A 24473-nucleotide genomic window follows, 5' to 3' on the forward strand; every position below is an offset into this window, starting at 1 on the left:
TCTGAGTACTGCTTATGGCCTATAAAGCCTTATATAGCCTGGGTCTGACAGACAGCTTTTTCTCATAGAAGCCTGCCAAGACCCTGTGATCCTCAAGAGAGGCTCTTCTTTCAGTCCCACCCCTTTCACAGGAAAACCTGTGACAGAAGACAGGGCCTTCTTAATAGCCGCTCCTGGGCTCTGCACTAGACTGTTGGCTACTTAGTGAAAAGCAATTTGGGGGAGAGAAGTTCTCCAAGACTGATTTTCTTAAATGCAAAGGCAGTTGGCTATGTGGTTGAGAAGTAAGTGCAGCTACCACACATGTATTAACAGCTCCTCACTTATACTCTCATTCTCCACAAATAATAAACATGACCAATGCCAATTTTTCCCCCCTTGGCGTATTCTTTCAGAACAGCCCAGGCATCAGGGCTCTCTATCTCCAACTCTGCCAGTGCTGGTGGGGATAATGCCAACTTGCCTTCCCAACCTCCTTCCCGGATCACTTCCCCATGGAGGCCTCTTCACCATCGCAGGAAAATGGCTACTGAAAGTGACGGCTCCACAGAAGAGACAGATTCTTCTGAAAACTGATGTACAGTATGGGAGTGTTCGCTCATTTCAGGTCTTTATGATGGAAGTAATGTGGGCTTTGAGGGAAAATAGCAATTCAGATACTCCTTTCCCCACCGACAGGCTGAAAACATTACTCACATCTCCCTCTTTGGAAAGCTGACCATGCCATCCAACAAAACTGGTCTTTTCTCATCCAAAACCAATGAAGGAATACTCAGTAGAGCGTTGGGTATACCTTAAATACAATCCGATTCCAATTGCAAGGTAATATTGCCCTCTTGTGGCAGGCAAATTAGTAAAGTTGGGCTAACTGTCTTGCTTTCAACTTTGTAGGAATTTGTCCAGATTCTAAAATTTTGCTCCATTCAGCACTGTCTTCGTTCTCAACCAGTATTTTTTTTTGGGGGGGGGAGGGGGAGGAAACATGACCAAGCCCCTGCATGAATCATGCAGCCATGAAGTTGTAGCTACGCTTTAACCTCCCATGACCCTTGAAGCACACCTTAAAAGGCAGTCAGCCACCCCTAGTGATTTGGGGAGGAGGGGGGTGTTCTGCTGGAGAGTTGTGTGTTGCATGATGTGACCAGCCCCCTCCTACCAGTTAGCTATGCTGCAAAGGGTTGTAACAGGTGCCTCTTCTGTTTCTGAGTTTCTAGAGAGTGCTGCTTACTCATCCAGCAGCGCCCCACTCACAGGTAGCACAGACCTTTGAGGCTCCAGATAGCAGATGGGCTTTTAAGGTGGGCTTCATGGTCATTTGCAATTGTGGCAATACTACCACAATCACAAGTGAGAATGTAAAGCTGTTAGAATGTCTCAAGTTTAACTTACGATACTGTAATAGGATGCCAGCCTTTTACAGGACCTTGACTCACAATTTAAATGAGGCTTATTTTACACTTTTTTCTGCAAATGGCATTTCCTGCATAGTAACCTCACATTCCCTCCAGCCCAGTTATCTGAATAAAACCCAAGAAATTGCTCCAGTGCACCATTAGTGATTCCTTTCCCACTAAGAAATGAAATGGTTTTATTACTCCATGGAACACTCCAGATTGATAAAGGCTTCCAGAATACCTTCAAGAATCTGTTCAAATTAGATACTATTGCATGACCTTGGCAAGACATCTAGATAATTATGTATGTTGTGGGAAAGGGTCGTCCTAGCTGATAGATAATTTTCAGCTCAGTCTTTCTGGCCTTAGTTTAGGGGAAACATGATTGAACATTATTACTAAAGCTTTAAACTTCAGTAAGAACTGAAATAAAACTTATTGTAAAATGGAAATTGTCTGAGACTTCTTTCAAAGTTATGTTGCAAAAAGTAACTGATCAACGTTCTGCTCACTCTCTACCTTACACAAGTCTTCTGGAAGGAAAACAATGCCAGGCTTACTCAAGTGAGATCTCTTCCCTGGGGAAGAAAAATAGAACATAGCATGTCCTGATGAAAGATATGCAGTCTCAACTACAGACGTCCTTCCGGATTCGTTGACTTCCCATTCGCAGTTTTGAATTTCCACAGACAGGAAGCCAGGAAGGACAAAATGGCATGTACTCAGGAGTGCGCAGCCATTAAAAACAATGGGGCTCCAATATTTGTGGGTTTTCCGAGTTGCAGGGGGGCGGTGTTTGGCATGGGCCCCCCATGAATCGGGAGGACTGTACTAAGTAATATGCTACACACAGGACAGTAATTATGGAAGAAATTTAACACAACATCTTGGTAGACTGGAATGTTTTAAGACTATCAGCAAATGAACTTTAACCTCTTCATTGCAACATGCCCACCCATCTCTAGAGTATAGATAAAAGGAAGTTTCTGTTGCTTTAAGACTTTAGGGGCTCCATATCAAGAAAAGAACAGTCACAGAAATTGAACACACAGGTATTTGATTTTATTCACTTGAGGGGTTGGGGAGAAATCCACATCACTCCCCTTCAGATCCCCACACAGCAGAGGCCCAACCCTGGCCACACAAAGCTCATTAATACTACCATTAACTCAAAGTACACAGACAGCCCAAGAAGAGAACCCTCTTCCCATCTAAGAGTAGACAATACTGGGCCAAACTAAAGTTCTGCAACTCCTTTTGCCCAACAAAGGAGCAAGTGCTTTAAGACAAATTGTAATAGTCAAACAGTGCATTTTCAGAACTGAGGGAGCAAAAACTGAAGTTGAACCGAGCCTAGGTGCTAATGGGAAGGAGATTTCCAACAAGTCCATGCAGACATTTACCTTCTTAGGAAGCACAAGAGGAGGTCAATTGCACTACTAATGAATACTAATGAATATGCAAGTGGGCAACACATTGCTTCATAAAAAAGGTCAAGCTACACTGGTAACCTCACATCCCTCCAGCCAGGTTATCTGACTGAAACCCAAGACATCGCTCAAGTGCACTGTTAGTGGTTGCCCTCCCAATAAGAGAAATTAAATGTTTTTGTATTCCATGGAACACAGCAGATTGATAAAGCCTTCCAGATGAACCCACAGGTGCAGCAATCATGCAATGTAAGTGCAAAATGGTTACAACAACAAGCTCCATTTCACATGGACTTGGCATTCCAGTGCGTTGAGATTCCACTTCCAGTGGAAAAGTAAACCCAACTCCAAGACAGGATAAAGCATGCAGGTGCAAGAGGGTGCTCAGGGGTAGGATACTTTCACTTAAACTAAAGAGCATTATTATTTTATTTTAATCTATTGCAGTTCTTCCACCAATTGAAGTGGAACTGCACTGATTTAAGAGAAAAATCCCCAAATGCTAGTTTGGAAAGAGCAAAGGGGCAGCAATGAAACCTGAAAAGGAGAGGGTATTCCTTGAATCTACTTCCTTTCTGGAAATGGAATACACAGAAAGATGTGACATTCAGGGAAGCCAAAAGAAGAGAAGGCAGAGAGCAATGGTTGTATGACAGGAATACTGTACTGGACAAGTGGGTGGAATGAGACACAGCTACTGTCACACTCATTTTAGAAACCACCAATGAGGCAAAGCAGCAGATTACATGGAACTGCAGACCTGATGATCATCTCTTCCCACTAAAGAAATGCCTTTCATATGTTCCATGATGGTGTAGTATATATATAAAATTTATTTGGTCATTGACCAGCAAGGATGGTGTAGTATACTGGGGTGTAATTCCCCAGCCATCCACTATACCTACACAATACTTCAAGGATTTTTACTAAGCCCAAACATGCCTTGACCTTTTACTGCTTGTTTTAGGTTTTGACTTTTCAGTCATAGTCCTCAAAAGAACTACATCTGTCACATTGGTTCAAAGAGGCAGCAAGAACTATCTTGTGCAGAAGTGGGAATTTCCCCTTGTTTAGGGAACAGCCTGGATGCTAGGGATTTCCCCAGCAGTGCATCCTTTACTTCTATTTCTCCCAGCACAGATGTGTGAAGTATATTACACATGACTTCCTGCTTCCATAACATGCATCCCACCAACAGCAGCCAGGGAGGGGTATAAAAGCATAAAGAGCAGCTCCACCATGGCCTGTCTCCAGCCCTGTGCTGATGATGCACAATAATAGAGGGATGTCCTCTGGAAGGACCCATGCACTCTATCAGCTGGAGGCTGGGTTTTGAAGAAATACTTGTTTCTATTACAAAAGAATGTCCACAGAGGTTTTGAGCAAGTGCTAGGCATGTCCATTTCTCCTTCTGTTCTCAAAGCAGCACCCAGTCATGCTCAGCTGTAAAGTAATCCTGTTGAGTTTTTAGAGGTGGGCTCAAGGTGCAAGTGGCGTTTCACCAGCAGCTATGAGATGCACATCCCCTGAATCGTCAATATGAACCATAGCGATCCTAAAAAGGGGGGAAAAGAAAGGTAGCTTAGAAAATTGTCTGGAAAACTGATGAAAGATTTCTAGGCATCAGTAGACTAAATCCAGTCCAAAGCTGATAAGTGAATATCACACCAAGAGATACTTGTTCAGGTATGGGGGAGAAACTTCATTCTGCCAAGTTCAGAATGAAGGTCCTGTGAACCTTATTTTAAAAAAGCTCTCATTAATGGAGAATTCCACACTTCAACCTTGGCAATAGGCAAAAGCAAATAGGTAGCTTCTAGAAGCAAGAACACAAGAGAAAACGGAAATGTGTTTACTCCAGAGCCTTGTTTTAATGAAAGATAAAGATTATCAACAAAATCTAATTAATATAGATATACACTTCCTTCAGCATCAGAGTCAGTATGCCTCGAAACACTAGCTGCTGTGGAAATCGCACTTGCATTGTACTTATGCACTTTCCACAGGTATCTAGTTGATCACTGTCCAACAGAATGTTGAATTGGAGAGGTTTTAGGCTGTTCCAGCATGACTCTTCTTAGGTTGAGCAAAGACTGCAACTTAGTGGTCATACTTAGGAAAACAAGCCAAATGTGTAGCTAGAAGAGTACAAGATTGAGCCTGGGACATCACACAGAGCACTAAGAGCAAGGTAAGAGCTGTGCCAAAGTCTCTGTGCATACACGTCTGGATAACTGCTATTACCTTTAGACAACTAACTTTTACAAGAGCCTCATTTTATTGCTTTTTAAGCAACTGTATTTTTGGCCCGGATACATACCGCCAATAAGCAGCATACCAGGGCCGATACTAGGGTTAGAGACCGTGCAGCAACCACACGGTCCCTAACCCTAGTACGGACGGATGGTGTAACATTAGCGGCGCCCGGTGTACACGGGTCCCGCCACTTAGGCAAGTGCCGCGTGGCATCCACATGTTGCCACATGGTGCTTACATAATGAGTGCACCAGTGGTGCACTTGTTACGCTGCCCCTGCGGCTTAAAAAGAACCCGCTTTTCTTGGGTTCTTTTTCCGCCAGAGGGAAGCCGCACGGTTTGGCGGCTGCGGCTTCCCTCCAGAGGAGAAAAGGCCACCGGCAGGCTGCCCTTTTTGGGTGGTCTGTCCCAGGCCTATGTAACTTACAATTACAAAGGCTAGTTTTAGATAAATGATCATTAACTGGGAGGGACCAAACAAACTGAAAACATTTCAGAATCTGAACTTAACATATATAGTTCTGAAAGGATGGTGAAGGAGGGTTACAGAAACACAAACGTTTGGCACAGCAAACAATACAATAAAGCTTGAAGTGGGAAAGAATGGAATTCTTCTCTAGCTGATCCTATTGTAGCTTTGTGTGTCTCTCTACAACAGTCAAGGTAAATGACAGATGCTCCAGAATCCCTTATCGAGCATCTGTGAACAGCAAATTGGAGAGAAAAGAGCAAATAACCCTGCCTCACAAGTTATACCCAGTATATTGAATAACAACATAGATCTATAAGTGTGGCCCTGAATTGGAAATAAGGAAATCGGAGACTGATGAAAAATCATTCCTGGATAAATTTTGGAAGAAACTTCCAAGTTGTCTCTAGAAGATTCAGAATGTTTTTGTTTACTCACCATATATACTCATGTATAAGTCAGATCTCATGTATAATTCAAGAACAAGTTTTGGGGCCAAAATTATGGATTTTAATAGGACCCATGGATAAAGTGAGGTTAAAACTTAGGAGCATGTAACAAAGGTTGTACAGGACAAAACAAAGAAAACCAATGCCAAAGAACTTAGAAAATTCCAGCAGGCATAACTTTTTGTGCTTAGCCTAAAGACTGGATAGATGAGCAGGGAACTACAGTAAATGATGGCTGTGTAGTGTGTGTGTGAGAGAGAGAGAGAGGGGTGACTAGATGTTGGCAGGACTAAGAAAACACGCACATATGAAAAAAAGATGTAAAAGCAAAGCAGAGAAAATGGCAACTACGTTAACAGTGATTACAGTCTTTAATGTGATAATACTGCCTGATTTTAATCCAGAAAACCCTAAAGACACCCACATGTCTTATTTAAATCCTTCATAGCCCCTCCTCTGAGTGGCAAAAACTGAGAGCTTAGTCTGTCCTGAAAGAACCTAAAAGAAACACCGAACACTCTACTCTCCTACCAGTCCTTTGAAGGAAAGCGCCAAAGAGCTGCCACCACCACCACCATTTTCCTGTGCAGGTATTCAAAAGGCCAGAAGTCACTCCAAGTACAGAGGGTCAGTGCCTCTTTTAGATTTTCACAGGACAGACTAAGCTCTGACCTTTCTTTCCATATTATTTCTACCTTTGGTACCCAAGTTTCTGTTAAAGAAGGAATTCCCAGGAACCTATCTACTTCACTAACTGAGGTATGCCTGTATGTTGTAAGTTGCTGACATTTGAACAAGACAAAATTAATAGACCTCACATGCTGATTTCACCGCTATAAGCTTGGATAGTAGAGTACACATTTTATTAGGATATTTAAGCCCACTTGCCAAGATTACACAGCATGTATGCAACATTCCCCACATCTCACCTGGAGAGAGTTCATCACACCATTGGCCAGAACAGCCATCTTGCCAGCAACAGACTTCACCCCTTGCTTGAACTGGGCAATATCAGCAGCAGGCAGTACATTTCCAATTGATACACCACCTATTAAAATGTATTTATTTTTATTAAAGTATTTACATCCTGCTTTCTATCTAAAGATCTATGGTGAGCATATAATAAAAACAAGTGCATACAGGGAGGAAAGAATTCCTGGTGACAGGAATAAGAATGATGACAGAATGTATCAGACAACTCTACTAGATTAAAAAGTGGCTCCTCTTACAAAAACTTGGTCCTCTACCTGCACTCCAATGTCAGAATTTACCTACAACATTTTGTAATTCCAATTCCAACATAATCTAGTTAATACTCCATACCAACCCTTCCCCAACAAGCAAATGAAAGGAGCTGTCCAAGTTGACTGACCACCCACAACTGATCTCTTTCTGAGTCACTGGTATAACTGCGCCAGTCCCTTAGACACTATCCCCCAACACAGTGCTTCCCATGAACAGCCATCTTTCAGATTGTTTCCTGACCTGAGTTCACTGTGTCAGATTCTCCAAAAAGATCAGCAGAACTGATGGCATTGCTGCCTGAAAGTTGCTGGAGTCGGGATCTGGCTTCATACTGGAAAAAAGAAAAAGGATAAGGTACAGGATCAAACATTGATCAGAATGAAGACTGCAGCCAAGAAATCACAAGAAGACTAGGAATGAGAAGGGCAGCAATGCAAGAACTAAGTAAGATCCTAAAGTGTAAAGATATACAGCTGAGCACTAAAGTTAAAATCATCCAAGCCACTGTATTCCCCATTACCATGTATGATGTGAGAGCGGGAAGTGAAGAAAGCGGATAAGAAAATCAATTCATTTGAAATGTGCTGCTGGAGAAGAGTGCTAAGGATACCAAGGACAGCCAAAAAGACAAACAAATGGATCAAGCCTGAAATCTCCCTGTAAGCCAGGATTACCAAATTGAGGATATGACTGAGGATTCTGTACTTCAGCCACAACATGAAAAAGCATGACTCATTAAGACAATAATGCTAGGGAAGGTAGAGAGAAGTTGAAAGAGAAGAAGACCACGAGCTACATGAACTGGAGGACAGAGGAGCTTGGGGATGGAACTAACCTCAGCATCAGCTTCCCGTCCAAAGAACATGTCAGATGAGATGGCTTTGGCCCCTGCAAACTTCTGCCGAGCTTCATTGGACTCCACTACTGATATTTTGCTCTCTGTCTCTCTTCTATTAGTGGGTCTGAGGAGAAGATAAAAGAGGAGATATGGAAACCAGTAAAGAAGATGTCTTGTGCCCTGCCTTTATTATTTGGATAATGTTCAAGACAAATATTTTGGAAAGGGCAAAGGGGCATGATTAACCACTAACTGAAGAGCAACACAACATGCCCGTAACTCTTTCTTCAGGAATCTCCTAAGTGTAGAAAGGACTGCATTCCATTCACTCTACCTGTCACCAATGGGCCGGATGCTGGAGATAGCAATGTCTGCCTCTTCTTCCCCTTTCTCAAGCCCCCAGGAGGAGTTGTCTGTTTCCCACTGTGAGCCAAAGGCATCCCCTAATGAAAAAGGATTATCTTTGTACCTAGAAAACAAATAAGAGAGAAGAATTTATGCAGGCTAGATAAAACAATATCAAGCAAGTCCGAAGGATCACCACAAAGCTTACTTGGGTGGTCCAGATGTGAAGCTTCCAGTATCTTCAAAGAGATCTAGCTGGGACCGAGGGGACTTCGCCGTCACTGGTGTTTCTTGTTCTATCACTTGCATCTCAGAAAGGACAGAGTGAGAGATGGAACTAGGAGGAAGAAGCACCAAATTAATGCCTGGCAGAACTCCATATATGAAAATGCTTCATTCTCAACACTAGGACTATCTTGTCACATAAAGAGGGACCAGATTTATTATACAGTGTGCCCGCATTATATTTGCAGGTGCGTTTTACACACCTTCCAGCATACGCTGGAAGCCGCACCAGAAGGAAGGGGGACGTGTGCTGGAAGAAAACAATGGCGCATGCTCCCGTGGTGTGCCCCCCGCGCACTGCTCCCGCACCGCCACAGGCACAAGCCCCATTCATTTGATGGGGCTTGAGCATCCACGTTTTTTCCCTTACCGGGGGGGGGGTGGGGGGGGGGGCGCGGGCGCACACAGGGCAGAACAGATCCCTGCGTAAGGGACGAGTATCTCACTTTCCTTTCAAGACTCCAAAAGGGCTAACATAATATCTAAGGCATTACACAGAGCGCCTTGGCTACAGTAAGGCTGCTGCATTGTTTGCAGAGTGTGCCTTGAACTTGGCCAGCTCATACAGATCATAGCACAGACAGATAAGGTTTTTGACTGGAACCTGAAAGAAGGGTTTTGTCATTGTTAATCTAACTGTATATCATGCCAATACTTTTTAAAGCTACTTAAATGAGATAGCTTGAACAGTACAGCATATTCCAAGATTATGAAGTCTCCTAATATATCTGGATTTATATTCTATAATATCCTAGTCAGAGGTCCTTCATTTCGCCCTCCTTATAAAAGGAGCCATACTGTAATAAGACAGATTCCCAAGTAAGGATGAGAATCCTTAGGAACTAGTGAATCAGTGACACAAATAATTTTATTCAAACAGGCTTGCTTTTCACACACTCTAAACAGAGTAGACTTCATACAGTTCATTTGACATGGTTTCCTAAACCACAACAGTCATGCCTGTTGAGACAGCAACAAAACAATTGCCAAGTGCCCCACTCTCTTGTTCTTCAAGCACAGCAAGTACCTTCTGGACACCAAGCCCATGCCAAGTCTCTCTGCCTGTTCACGCTTCTTCCCTTCCAGGTTTTGAAGTTTCTTCTCCTCTTTTTTCCGATCAATCTGCAGCTCCTGGTAGGCCAGTCTCATTGAGGCCACTCTGAAAGAAGCAGCATTATTAATCAGCTACAGAGTTCAAGTAGACTTTCTCCATGATATATATAATCTCTCTAAGTGTCATAATTCTGAACAAAGATTTGCAGTGTTTTTCTAAAATAACACACACACACCCCTGATGTTTCTGTATTACAGTGGTACCCCGGGTTACGAAAGTAATCCGTTCCGCGGAGCCCTTCGTAACCCGAAATCTTTCGCAAGCCGAAATTGCCATAGGCGCTAGCGCTGGAAGCCGCGATTCCGTGTGAAAAAGCACCAAATTTTTTTTCGTAACCCGAAACAGTTTTTTCTAATGGATTTTTTTCGTAACCCGGAAATTTCGTAAGGCGGTGATTTCGTATCCCGGGGTACCACTGTATTTTAATCTGCAGTGGGTTGCTACTGTTTTGTAATCCACCTTGAGTCCAAGCATTGGAGAAAGGGCAGGACATAAATGCATATAAAACAATGCAAGTGGACAATGTCATTACATATGTGGCAAGAACTAGCTACCTTCAAATACTCAGGCCTGGGCAGGGAACTCTGTATTTTGACTTACTTCACTGCCATAGTACTTCACCATTTTGAGATGAATAAACACACCCATTTTTCTTCATCTGAAGTTGTCACAAACATGACCTACTCACATGGATTCCTCTGCTTGCTTCCTGCACTCTGCAGCCTGCTGCTCCCTCAGTTTTTCAGCCACTTGTGCTTGCCGTTCAATTTCAGTGAAACTCTGGCTGCTCACTTTTTGCGCTCCAAGACCTTTTTTGGCTCCTAGCTGGAAGAACAAGCAGAAAAAAGGCTAAAAACACAACCAGGACTCCACAAACATAATGAATTATTAAAATTCCAACACCAGAGTTACTACGATATCTTAACAGCAAGCTGTGCTAGGGGCACAAAGACATCCAAGGAACTAATCTAGAGATTTGTTAATATAGCTATGTCAAAAATTAATTTGAGTGGCCCACTAACTCCTGAAAAGGAAGGAAGTTTGATATTTTGCTAGATTATAGGTGCACTACAGGAAGGTTATACTATTCCCTTGTGTGATGTATCTAAGCTACTGGAAGAAGGAATATTGACCCATGAAATGCTGTGTGTTTGCCAAGGACTTAGACACTCCAACACAACAAGCTTTCCAACTTCATTTCTTTATACACAAAGTATATGGTCATGGACAACGAACACAGCCAGTGTGGTATAGTGGTTTGAGTGCTGAACTCCAGGAGACCAGGACTTGAATCCCCACTCAACCATAGAAAGCCTTTGAGTAACATTAGGCAAGTCACATTCTCTCATCCTAAGAGGAAGGCAGTGGCAGCACCTTCCCTGGAAAAATCTTGCTAAGAAACAACTAGGATAGGGTTGCCATAAGTCAGAGTTTACTTGAAGGGCTAACAGCAACCACTATGAATTGAAACAAAATCCAGGGAAGAATGAGATAGTGATCCTGCACAGACCCTGTGGCAGGCCACTGCTTGCATCTGGCTTCTCCAGATAAGAAGTTCACACTCCTAAGTGACTCTATGCTCACTGAACTTGAAACAGATGGATTGGATTTGTAGAGATTGCTAGATATGTTTCTTACCATCACAGTTCAGACCTTATATTAATCCTTAAGTGCATGGTCCTCTGTGATGAAACCCAAAATTATGTTGCAATGCCAATATGAGGAACGCATTTCCCAAGAAAGCCTGAAAAGTCTTTGGCTGTGTCAAGTGAAAGGTCAAATCCCGCTTTTTTCATAGGGCATTCAAGCTGAACTTGATCATTTGCTGGCTCTGCTGTTGGTCAGTTTTCTGTATCCTCAGTTATTACTCTGAACTTCAGCTTGCTTTTTGAGTCCTGATTAGGAACATTGTACAGTGCAAGGTACTGCACATCACCAGTCCTCTCTATAAATTTACATGGGGCCTAGCTTTATCTCAGAACATCTCTGAACATAGCGCTTCTTAGACTATGCAAGGCACTAGCAATTCCCACTTCCACCCCCCATTGTGCTAAGGATCAGCACCATATTTTTGCCCATCAGCTACAATTACATTATTGTTTCCTGGAAACTCACCAGGGACTGGACCAGTCTAGGAACTACTACTTTAAGTAGCCCTCTCCTTGCCTATCCACTGTGGCTGAATGCCCACTGAGCAATGCCACCAAAACTCAGCAAAAAGCACAGGGAGATGAGTTCTCAGTGACTGTTTTCAGCCCGTGCTACTGGAGATAGAAGTCCAAGCATTTCTGGAAATGCACAGGCTGAGTCAGTAAGCAGACTGTTTAATGCCTCAAGTCTAGAAGTCAAGACAAAACAACACATTTAAATAAATATGATTTGCTGCCATATTCTGTACTTTGTCAAATCCTTTTCCTCTATTTGTCCTAAGTTACAGACATTACAAATTAGTGGTGTGATTGTCACTAAGAGGTAAAGACCCACAGCAGATGCATTTCAATGTATCACTGTGCCTTTTAAGTGTTGTATTCTGCCAATAAGCAGAATACAGAAGGCATAGGAAGCTAAATTTGGGGGTGGGGGATGGATGGGGACGAATCATCACTAGACAGCAATGGCAAAGAGCTGAGAGTGGTACCAAAGAATCAGTGAGGCAAAAACAGGCAAATCTCCAGGAAAATGTGGATGCTTGTAGCAAGAGAAGTAATCCTTTCATTAGACATACCCCTTTCTTTGTAGCACCAGGCTTCTTCTTTCCAATAAGAGAAGGTTTTATTTCTATGACAAGAAAAATGAAGAATGAAAAAAATTAGAAGACAGCAATAAATAAGCTGCTGTTTATACCAACACTTGCAGCGATAGTTTAAAGGTTTTACAGCACAAGGACCACTAGACCAAATGTGCCATATGCATGGTTAATATACCCACAGTCTTGGCAGCAGAGCACAGAAATCCAAACCCAGTATGATGGGCCACACCATGCAATATCAGATTAACAGCCTCTTGGAACTTTTCTCCTGGTCATGAAAACAGCATAAAACATGCCAAAAAGCTGTGCTTCAAAGAATACAGTTGAGAAAAGTGACTTCTGCTGCCCAAGAATTGACATAGACTACAGTAAAAGTGGCTGCATAGGAATTCAGAATTTGGTGACAAAGAGTTTAAGATTTGTTTGTGAGAAGAGGAGAACAACAGAGCATCACTGTAGAGTTGAAGATGTGTTCTCTAGGCAGTTTCCCAGCAACTGCAGCAATTGCAATTACCACTTTAGTCATGTGCATCTAACTGGATGACTGCAAAAGTGTCAAGAGAGCAGGATGCATTATTGACCTTACTGGTGAGGCTGTACCAACTCCCATCTCATTTGGAGTACAAGACAGACAAACACTGGGCTGAAGGCAGAACCAAAGAAATGGAAGGCAAAGGCACCACAAGTAGCCAGTGTAAGCTGTTAGCCAGTTACCTCTGGCAGAAGGAGCCCCTTGAGGAGACAGACACATGGATGCGTCTGAAGGAGAAAAAGACATATATGTATATATTGGATACTAACAAGACACGTTCTAGGTATAATCTGACAATGTGAGAACTGAAGCAGGGTTGCTGGCAAAGGTACTAGTATTTATAGCAACATTTACCACTGGTGGCATGGAAATTGTGTCAAACCACCAAATGCATTAACACAATGCAATTGACTAATACAGTCAGTTACCTGGTCAATGACCAGTCAAGTAGACACCTGGCTTATGCTATCTTTTCCAAGTATTGCCTCAGTTAATTGGAATAGAAAGGTTTTAATTTGCCACTGCAACAGAATCAACGCTGCTGTACTAGAGTATATTATTTTGAAATACATGGTATATTGATTTAAAATTAAAATTACTCTATAATAAATAAAAATAATTTTAAAACTCTACATGAATTAATTCTAATCCTAGAAAACTACAATACTTAATTAAAATTAAGGTTTTCAAAATTTATTATTAGTGGATCTAGGAGCATTCTTTAATAAAAAATGTTTTTATTATAATCAAGTAAATATTTTGTCATGTATTTCCTATTGTTTACATATTTTAACTGGTGTATACCTATTTTTGTAACTTATTAACAACTTCCACTATATTCTACCTACTTCCCTTAGGCCATGTCCTCTTCAGACACACAAGCCCTTGAGCACCCAGCCAATTGGGGAAAAAAAAATCTGCCCCATGGAAGTTGCAATCATTTTAAAACTTCAAAGTTTAATTGTGTACCCTTTAAGTTTAAAGAAAGGCAGACCCAGTGCTGAGCTATTTGATTAAAAAAACAGGATGACTTGCATAATGATGAACCCTCCTTTGTGAGAAGTTCTGAAGCAACAGTTGGATGACTATCTGCTAGAGAAGCTGTAACTATCTATTTCTGGCATTGGCAGGAATGATCTATGTGGTTACTTCCACTCTATGATTCTAGAATTCTAAAAAGAAAGACTAGTGTCTCACATCCTCTCACTGTACTGGAAAAGAGGTTCCACCTCCTTCTTTGGAGGTTTTTGAAAAGAGGCTGAATGGCCATCTGTTGGGGGCCCTTGATTGTATATTCCTGCATTGCAGGGGATGGACTGGATGGCCCTTGTGGTCTCTTCCAAATCTATGGTTCTACTGGAAGAACTAAATTAAACTGGTATCAGACATGCTGATGCCTATATCCTATAGAGCACCTCCAGATTAAGTAGTGTTGTTAATGGAAACCACTTGGTGAAGTTGAATAGTAAGGCAATAGTAAACAAAATACTTACCAAGAGACCCTTTGGGAGAAGTGCTCAGCAAATCAATAGAAGGACCCTTATCGGACTCTGCAATGAAAAACATGCAAGTATGTTTTTTTTTTAAATGCCAGCTGAGTACCAGCAAGGAAGTTCCAGTTCCTTGGACATTTGAAATTGCATGTTAGAATCACTATTTTGTGTTTTCTTCAAAATAGCCCTCAAATCACCCTCAAGGTTTTAAACTTCTTTTTCGGTACAATTGCCAGGTAATGTTTGCACAAAAATGATACCTTCCTCCAGTGTGTGCAAGCATGCCACAAAACCTATCCTAGCTCCCTTGAGCCCCCACCCCCTCAAATGCCTCCCTTTTCTGTCTCCTCTAAATTGGCTATAGGAAGTGGCATTATGCCATTTCTACCTCCACCACCCATTTTGTAGGACAGAGAGGGAAACATGTATATTGATGCATGGGTGTGCAGGCTGCTGGGGGGAGGGATTTAAAGGAGAAAAACTGGCCCCAATTCCCATGCAGTTGCCTACCCCTACCCTAGAGGTTGCTCCCTCCACTCCAACCAGGGGCGGGGCTGGGGCGAGAAAAAGCAGTTTCTGTTGGACATAAGCCCCTCTCCTCACAGTCATTCTTTTTTCCTTGTGTGTCTTACTGTAAGATTAACAGCAGTGAACTGTCAGTTTAATAATTTCAAAGCCACTCTGAGAGCTTTTATGGCTGAAGAGAGGGAGAAAAATACTCCAAATAGATACCAAGAAACAGCTGTAAACCAAGAAGAAAGCAACTAACATAGCTCCTTCCAAATACCTGATAGTTTCACTACACAAGATGCAATACTCTTCACCTCTCCTTTCTAATAGCAAAAATAATACTCATGTCAAAGCAAAATGTTATACATTTCTGGGGAGATGCTATCACATGCATTAGTCAATGAAGCAATTTCCTTTCTTCTTTAACCATATTGCATGAATGTTTCAATTGTCATCCACTGCAAAAACAAGCCTGTTTCTATCCAGGCCTAGGAAGATTCCATAGAAAGAGAAGTTAAGCATTTGCCTTTAGCGAAAGCACTCACGTGGGTCCTCACTGTTTTCAGATGGCTTTGGTGCTTTTTCCAGCTCCAGTGAGAGCTCCACCATGCTCTGACTTGTCTCAGCCACATCCCATGTATTACAAGCCTTATAGAAAATGAACCAACCATCAGGAAGAATCAACAATTTAATTTAGTACAATTAGATAGCAACCCAAAGGAGCAACTGAGCTTAATAAACCAGTAATTTAAAATGAAATAGGTAGCCATTAACTATCATCAGTGTTCTCAGGTTTTATACCATATGTCCCAAGGTAATCACAACATATATGGAGGCTATATATTGGCCTCACACAATATTTTCAGACATCTTTCAATCAGTGGTGCTTCTTGGTCATCAGTAGCAGAACAGTTGTACTCCAGATGTACTGGTGGCACAGTGGGTAAATGCCTGTACTGCAGCCATTCACTCGAAACCACAAGGTTGCGAGTTCAAGACCAGCAAAAGGGCCCAAGCTCGACTCAGGCTTGCATCCTTCCGAGGTCGCTAAAATGAGTACCAGACTGTTGGGGACAAATTAGCTTACTTGCTAATTAGCTTACTGCTGTTCACCGCTATGATCTGGAATAGCGGTATATAATAAAACAAATTATTATTATTATTATTATTATTATTATTATTATTACTTCTTGGGAAGGCCCTTGGAACTAGCAATACAGTTTTATAAATATCTACATAGAAGTGCCACTTAAATTAATGGGACTTTCAGCTGAGAGGTCAAATTGGAAATCTGTCTATTAACAACCTTGTCTCTCTCTCTCTCTCTCAGAAAGGAAGTATTCCAGGCACAAAATACATCACTGCCACTACAAAACAGGCCACTATTCTGATTCAGCATGAGGCAACTTCATGTGTATAAATATAGTCCATAAACTTAGGGGGCAAACCTAATGAATATGACAGGCCCATACCATTGAGCCAGACTGATCATCCAAACAAATCTCCATCAATTATTACTTTATTAAAAGATAGAGATTTAAAATCATTCATAACCTATGTAATGCTCCCAGACAACCCATTAAGAATACCTTTGAAAGGAAAGGGAATGTCCAGCCTGGAACACCTCACCTGTGTGTGTTCTAGGAAGAAATCAGCATCACTCTTTTCTGGGGAGTGACCTGGAGTTCCACTCAGCCCATCAATTAGGAGCTGGAAAAGAAGAAGGTGATCTAATGAATTCACAGCAAACACCAGATCCTTCCTCCTTTCTAACATTAAATAGGCCCATGTGTACTTACATCATTCCCATACTTGGCCATGGCAGCACTTGCCAGTTGCCGAATTTTCTCCCGGTACATCTGAGCTGCACGACTATTGTACTTGGCACTGGCATCGGTGGTGGTACAACCATGCTGGCGGAAGAAGGCAATCTGGGAGGGAAAGGAAATGTCATTGACTTGAAAAGAACATCACAGTCAAAGGAGTGAAAAAAAATCTTTGCAGCTAAAAAGCCTAATTCTAATCGTGGAACTGCAACAATTTAGCATTTCACTGGGATCCAGCAAAAGCTCATTAACTTGTCTTACTTTATAAGTTCATTAACTTGCTTTACTTTACAAATTAACAGTTTTCTGAGTACTTTTTCAATAGCACTGTCATCTCTGCCAAGTATGGCTTCTTCCAAAGAAGTACATGCCAAAAATGTACAAGTGTTTAACCAAAGAACATCAATTCTAAATGGATCCTTACCGCATTAGCATTGCTACCCACTTGCATGCATCTCAGCTGAAACCAGCTCCAATTGGAGTCAAGCTCTGTGGACCTGAAGAGAAGAAAAGCCAGAATCACTGTTTCAGGCAAATTCAGATCAGAATCAAAGATTTGTTTCATCCTGAATTCAAGGTGTTGAACTGACTATGATTTAGCAAACAAAATGTTTGTATTAGGGGACACATGAAGGAAATGATTTAAATATACACAATCATCTTGGCTCACAAACTTTCTTCCCCACCCTAAGAAAGTCAAATAGGGAACTACTAAAATGGGTATGGATGGGGGAAATTGTATGCGTGTGCACACATATGAAGGCTAGTTTTTAAAATATATATATTATATTCCTCAGCACTAACTGAAAAGCATTTACACTTTCATTCATATAATATCTGCTTTAGGCTTGTTGTCAGCTGCACTACGTCAACCTCTTATATATGTTCTTATAAGTTCTATTTAAATTTACATTCACAGAAGAGTCTGTACTTCCATAAGAACACAAGCTTTTAATTATATTAGAATAAGGTACAAACGTCAGAGAGAGACAGCAATTAACTCCACAGTTCCCTGTTAAAAATAATGTGACAACTTCACTTTGCACATTTATTTAATGCAAGAATTCCCAAGCACAAGAAATTCTACTTTGCTCTTTGTCACCCATGATATTTGCTCCCATGTCCAAGATGGATGTCTTTCAGTTCCCTCAGGCCTCACCTGCACTGAAGAAATAATGCAGTTTGACACCACTTTAACTGTCATGGTTCCATCCTATGAAATCTTAGGATCTGTAGTTTGTTGTGGCACCAGGGCCCTCTAACAGAACAAGCTAAATATCTCACAAAACTGCAAATCCTAGAATTCCATAGCATTGAGCCATGGCAGGTAAACGATGTCAAACTATATTATTTTTGCAGTGCAGATGATGTCTCAATCTGGTCCTGTCAACCATAAGATGCCCAGAAATCAATCAATATTGAATTTCTAATTCTGTCACATGATACAGCAGTGATTCAAGGTTTATAGACATTCAATTTGTCTTAAGTCTCGGGAGAAAAAAGGCCTTCTACTTACACAATTCAAACACTTCCAGTTTAACTTTAGATTTGACTTCTAGTCATTAAAAGGTCAAATTTCAAGCATTTCAGACAGAAAACAAGGGGGTTAAAGAGCTTATGCTATCAGATCAAGAACTAGAGGTACGCAGAAAAACTGTGAAGGTACTCTTGCCATCTTTTCTTAACCTATGAAATCTGTGATTTATAGACTATAACAAAGCCTTTGACTGTACATAATATGATAAACTATGGGTATACTGTACCATATTTGATCGTAACCTGGACTCAAGAGGCTACTGTTCAGGACAGAATACGGAGAAACAGAATGGTATCCAGTCAGGCAAGGATGCATATTATCACCCTGTCATGTTTAACTTGTACACTGAACATATAATACATAAACCAAGATTAAACTCAGAGAAAGGAGGTGTGAAAACTGGAGGAAGGAACACCAACTATTTAAGATATGCAGATGACATCACACTACTAAAAGAAAATAGCGAAGACTTTGAATTATTACTGAAGAAAGTCAAGGAAGAAAGTGCAAAGGCAGGTTTATTGCTGAACATTAAGAAAAAATGACTACAGATGATTTACATAACTGTAAAGAGCCCTGGTGACACAGTAGTTAAATGCCTATACTGCAGCCACTCACTCACAAACCACAAGGTTGAGAATTTAATCCCAGCCAGGGGCTCCAGGTTGACTCAGCCTAGCATCTTTCTGAGGTTGCTAAAATGAGTACCTAGCTTGTTGGGAGCAATTAGCTTACACTTTGTAAACCGCTTAGTACATTGGTAAGAGGTATAGAAATGTACTTGCTATTGCTAGATGATAAAGACACTGAAATAGTTAAAGGTTTTCCATACCTAGGTGCAATTTTTAATCAGAATGGTGACTGCAGTCAAAAAATTAGAAGAATACTAGGACTTGGAATGCAGCTATGAAGGAATTAGACAAGATCCTGAAGTATAGAAGTGAAAGATATATAACTGAATGCTAAAATTAGAAGTGTCCATACCATTGCATTTCACATTTATATGCATGGTTGTGGAGTTAGACAACGAAGAAAGCTGATAGAAAAAATATAAACTCGTTTGAAATGTGGTGCAGGAGGAGAGTTCTGTGGATACCATGGACTGTTAAAAAGAGCAATAAGTGGGTCCTAGAGCAAATCAAACCTGAACTCTCTCTAGACGCCAAGTCCAAAAAGGAGCAAGCAAAATGATTAAGGGAATGACTGGAAAGATCAAGTCAGGGCTCTTTATGTTAGAAAAAAGGTTAAGGAGAGACACAAGAAAGGACAGACACCAGCTACATCTCCATTGTTTTCACGCACAGTAAAACTATCAGTCAATGGCTATACCTAACAACTATTCCAGTATCAAAAGCACTGTTTTTGAACATAAGCAAATAGAATTATTTTGCTAGTACAATGGGCCCTAATTATCTGCAGACTTGCCATCCATGGATCTGAGCATCCACAGATACCAAGCCCATTGGGGGGGTGGGCAGCAGAGGATGAGGAGAAAGGAGGAGAAAGGAGGAGGGAGCGGGGAAGAAGAAGAGGAGAAGGTGAAAAGAAGGGGAAGAACAGTGGCAGTGGCAGGGGGAAAGAGGAAGAAGAAGAAGAGGAGGAGGAGAAAGGAAGAAGAGGAAAAGCAGCAGCAGAGGTAGAGATAAGAGGAGGAGGAGGAAGAAGGAAGGAAGGAAGGAAGGAAAGGGGAGAGTGGAGGCAGAGGCAGGGGACAGAGGAGAAAGAGGGAAGAAAGAAGATGAGGAAGAGGATATGTGGAGGTGGCGGCTGTGGGGGAGGAGAGGAGGAAGAGGCAGCCTCCTGCCGTGATGAGAGTGGCACAGCTGGCTTCAGGGGGATGGGATGGTGAAGTCCCATTGTCTTCAATGGTGGCGTGGCCGCGTGGCCACACCACCATTGAGGACAATAGGACTTGAGCATCCACAGACTTTGATATCCGCGGGGGATCCGGAACGGCTTGTTGTGGGATACCGAGGGACCACTTTCACAGAAGTAGAAAATGTAAGCATTTTCTATAACACAATTAAAAACAAATGCTGTCTACAGGAAATAATAACATTATCAAAGCTTGCAGTCAATCAATTCACAATGTTTATCAATTCTACTTATATAAAGCATGTTTAGGGTGACAAAAAGCAGATTTTTTATATGGAGTGACTCCAGATACTGTAAAACAAACAACCATTCCTGTGGTCTGTTTTCTTTAATACAGTACTAAATGAATGTATTTTGTACCAGACAGGAGTGTCCTGCATGGCAGAGGGATGGTGCGGATGGCCCTTGTGGTCCAACTCTATGACTTTATGGACTCTGGCTGGTGGATCTCACAGTTCTAGTAAAATTAAAAGTAAATCCTGGAAACATATGTTCTTTGCAGCTCTAAATTACAGTAAAGTTCATTCTCTATTTCTCTAATTGCAAAGACCAACATGTAACCATCCCTTTTTGTGCACTATATTCTAGAAGAATTTCAGTATAAGAAACATATACTTGTTATGAATCCTGTATCAATATCCCATTATTTTCAAACAATACACCCAATAAGTACATTTCAGTACATGAGGATGGCTATTTTTATGTTCTTCAAACACATTAAAATGGACAAAAGACTTTATCCCACTACAATTAGACAAGATACTGGGGTTATACAGTAAACCATGGCAATCACCTGTCCCAGTCAAGTTGAAGAGGTTGAAGGTCTGGCTGAAAAGGGTCCTATGTATGATACAATAACCATCCTACCAGCAGCCCTGGTGGCACAGTGGTTAAATGCCCGCCCTGGAGCCACAAGGTTGTGAGTTTGATCCCAGGCAGGGCTCCAAGGTCCACTCAGCCTTCCATGCTTTCGTAGGTCACTAAAATGAGTACCCAGTTTGTTGGGAGCCATTGGCTTACAGATTGTAAACCGCTTAGGGAGTGCTTAAGTGCACTGATAAGCAGTGCAGAAGTGTACTTGCTCTATTGCTATCGCTGCCAAGAAACCAGTACTCACCGGATGAAGCTGAGATGCACCCCCAGGGACCGATGGACTCCAGAACAGTCAATACAGAGGAACACTCCATAGGTAACACTGGCCCAGCTTGGGTTCTTTGCACCGCAGTCGAAGCAGGACTACAAGAAACAGGACAGGCTGGAAAAACAGCAGATACAGAGCCAGGGGGGCAAGAGGGAGGGTGCATAAGGAGGGCAGCCATGCGTTATCCTGAGCCAGAACACTGATTTATCTAACCCAGCATCCCATATCCTCACAGCGCTCTCTGGGACCTTCCCAAGTAGCCAGGGGGGCTGGATCCATCTCCCCCAAAAAGAAGACTTTCTCTATCAAGGGCAGCATCTGCATTGCAGAAATAATCCAGTTTGAGACCTGGCTCAGGGCCAGGGAATCCTGGGAATTGTAGTTTATCGTGGCACCAGAGCTCTCTCTGACAGAGAAAGGCTGAAATAGGTTTTTGTGGGTCTTTTGGGCTGCGTGGCCATGTTTTAGAAGAGTTTATTCCTGACGTTTCGGCAGCATCTGTGGCTGGCATCTTCAGAGAATGCTATGGATGCTGGCCATGAAGGCCTTTGGCTTCACAAAAGTTTACATGTCTCACAAAACTACAGTTCTCAGAAATCCCCTTGCATTGAGCCAAGGCAGTTAAAGCGGTCTCAAACTGGGCTATTTCTGCAGTGTGGCTTGGGCCTTAGTTAAAATGCCCCTCTTGTCAGAGAGCTAAAGGTCCCACAAGACTACGGTTCCCAGAACACCACAGCAACCCTTTGGCTGGACAGAGAAGAAGAACGAGAGGGCACCAAAGTCTTTATTGCCGGCAATCCCAAAAGGGAATGGTTTCCAAAGAGTCTGGGACCCTGTTCTGAGAAAATGGCAGGCTTTATAGGGGTTTCCACACATTCTGTTGGTTGTTTCAAAGTTTAACCATATAGACCTTTCTTGCAACCAGAGCAAAGACACATGAACACATTAAGACCCGCTCAGGCACTTCCTCTCATCACCATGTGTCACTTTGCCCCCTTCCCTGCTGCTGCTCTCTGTCTCTCCTTAGGGAAACCAGGCGCCAAAGGCAGCCCTGGCAGACGGAGCACAGGGAGGGCCACTTCCTTCTGCATCCCTGACGGGGCCCTGATCTAAATCCCTTTCTTGTACACAGACAGAGCAAATGCTTCTACAGTGGCTTTGCTTTCTATGTTCCACTAGAGACCTCTAAGCTGCTTATTGGTGACTGGAATTCGTCTATCTCAGTAGCGGTTAAAAGTGGGTGATTTCTCCAGTGCGGAGCATCCCCGTCCCCTTCGCAGCATTAACCCACTAAACGTAGACGCTTCTGCCCTGGGCCCAGCCTAAGGGCCGCTCCGCTGGCGCCCGTTTCCCAGTTCAGAGCCTCCGGGGTCCTGCCACAAGGCCTGGCCCGCAACCTCATGCCTGACTCCCTTCGCGAGGCTGCTGCTGCAGAGAGCCACCCTCTGGACCAGGGACGGACGGACGGACGGAGGGGGAATCCCCTCCCTTCTCAACACCCTCCGCATCGCAGTGCTACAAATGGACGACTGAAAGGGGGGAGTCAGAAAAGCCTCCCAGGGCCTGCTCCGGAAGGCCTTCCCCGCTGGGTACCTTGTTGGGCGCCGCCGACCGCAGCCGCTTGAACAAGGTCTGGATTTCCGCCTTACTGGGCCCGGCCGCCATGTTTTCTTCCTCCCAGCAGCCACCGCGGCGGCCGGCGACGGGTCGCGGCCGGGGCCAATCCGCGCAGGGGCAGTGCTCGGAGTCGGCACGCGGGGCGGCCGTTAGGGCTATTAGCATAAGGGCGTGGCCTGAGGACCTGGGGGCGGGGCTAACCCTTCAGCTTCCCCAAAGGCTACCAGCTGAGGAAAGAGGTCGAGCGCGGGGCGGGGCCTGAGGGGCAGGGGGCGGGGCTACACAATCCCCCGCCCTCTCCGAAGGGAGAAGCGTATGCTGGCTATGGATCGCCTATGTATAGGGCGAGGCCTGGACAGCAGGGGGTTTGAGTGACAGAGGCGGGGATTTCGTGAAGGGGCGGGTCTCGAGTGGCTGGGGGCGGGGCTACACCGTATCTCCTCCCTCTTCCCTGCATCTTCCCCAATTAGCTGAGGAAGAAATAGATCTGGCTGTGAACTGCACAGGGGGCGGGGCCTGAGTGACAGGGGCGGGGCTTCGTAGCTAGGCCCAGACGGAGGTGCCAACGTTCAGCGCTGTCTGAGGTGCTTGGCCTCAACAGCAGCTCACAGTGCAGAAGCACAGCCCAGTATGCGGTATCTGGCAACCAAGCATTGACCAACCTGAAATGAGGCACAGATACAGTTGTCTTCTTCTTCCAAGGCCCTTGGAGGCTTTTATATTCCTGTTGGCAAATATTTACAAGAGAAGCTCCTTAGCATTGCAACTGAGGCTGCATCCACACTGGAGAAACAACCCAGTTCGGCCCCGGTTTAAGTGCCCTGGGTTTAAGTGCCAGTGGGTTTCATGGCTGAGCAGGGAATCCAACCCTGGTCTCCAGAGTCATAATAGTCCAACACGCAAAACTCCTATGTTGTTCTCACTATAGGTCCTCCACTCATCCCATAACTAGAGTATGCATTTGTTTGCCCTGTAGGACTTCATTGCTTGTATTAAGCTGGAATGTGCCCATTTTCTGGAAGCAGAAGACAAATCAGCAGTGAACAGAACAAGTATAACATCTAGACATGTGAGATGATTTTGCTGTTGATGTGCATCTCTAAGGAATGTGCAGTTTCTTTAGTAGTTGAGGAAAGGATAAGGCAAAAAATGAAGGCCTCGGCGGAGCTGAGCAAATGCTGCATTTGCACATTCTTTTAGGGCTGAACATTTTCAGTTTGTACTGTGTCAGTGATGGATTTATATACAGATAGAATTAAAATTGTGTATTTCATGTCTGTTGCATAATTCTTATTAGATGCTTTTTCTAATACAACAACAAGGCAAGTTATAAACACAGGTATCATTAATAATAATAATTATAATAAT

The 24473-nt window shown here is 43.0% G+C and overlaps 2 protein-coding genes across 8 annotated transcripts in view; one reads left to right on the plus strand and one right to left on the minus strand.

Moving 5' to 3' along the window:
• Positions 1-1846, plus strand: part of C1H11orf49 (chromosome 1 C11orf49 homolog) — a 191563-nt gene extending 189717 nt beyond the window's left edge. For 5 of the 6 annotated variants that reach the window (XM_042445411.1, XM_042445415.1, XM_042445410.1 and 2 more), the window contains one exon: positions 396-1846. In XM_042445411.1, the coding sequence (XP_042301345.1) occupies positions 396-576 (181 nt within the window). In that variant the 3' untranslated portion in view covers positions 577-1846. The remainder of the gene's footprint in view (positions 1-395) is intronic. The other variant, XM_042445413.1, reaches the window with a different exon arrangement.
• A 2420-nt stretch (positions 1847-4266) lies between these two features.
• On the minus strand, positions 4267-23235 carry ARFGAP2 (ADP ribosylation factor GTPase activating protein 2). Of its 2 annotated transcripts, XM_042480812.1 has the most exons (17): positions 23082-23235; positions 21465-21583; positions 17360-17432; positions 16909-17040; positions 16739-16819; positions 15655-15757; positions 14600-14656; positions 13289-13333; positions 12551-12603; positions 10514-10650; positions 9739-9870; positions 8635-8763; positions 8416-8550; positions 8079-8205; positions 7484-7574; positions 6928-7046; positions 4267-4379 (listed from the first exon to the last, which is right to left on the minus strand). In XM_042480812.1, the coding sequence occupies exons 1-17, from the start codon at positions 23151-23153 to the stop codon at positions 4359-4361; spliced, it is 1626 nt and encodes a 541-aa protein (XP_042336746.1). In that variant the 5' UTR covers positions 23154-23235; the 3' UTR covers positions 4267-4358. The 2 variants fall into 2 exon arrangements, with proteins under 2 accessions (XP_042336746.1, XP_042336756.1); XM_042480822.1 differs by lacking the exon at positions 13289-13333.
• Positions 23236-24473: the final 1238 nt, after the last annotated feature.

The sequence above is a fragment of the Sceloporus undulatus genome, chromosome 1, assembly GCF_019175285.1.
Source record: "Sceloporus undulatus isolate JIND9_A2432 ecotype Alabama chromosome 1, SceUnd_v1.1, whole genome shotgun sequence".
Classification (NCBI taxonomy): domain Eukaryota; kingdom Metazoa; phylum Chordata; class Lepidosauria; order Squamata; family Phrynosomatidae; genus Sceloporus; species Sceloporus undulatus.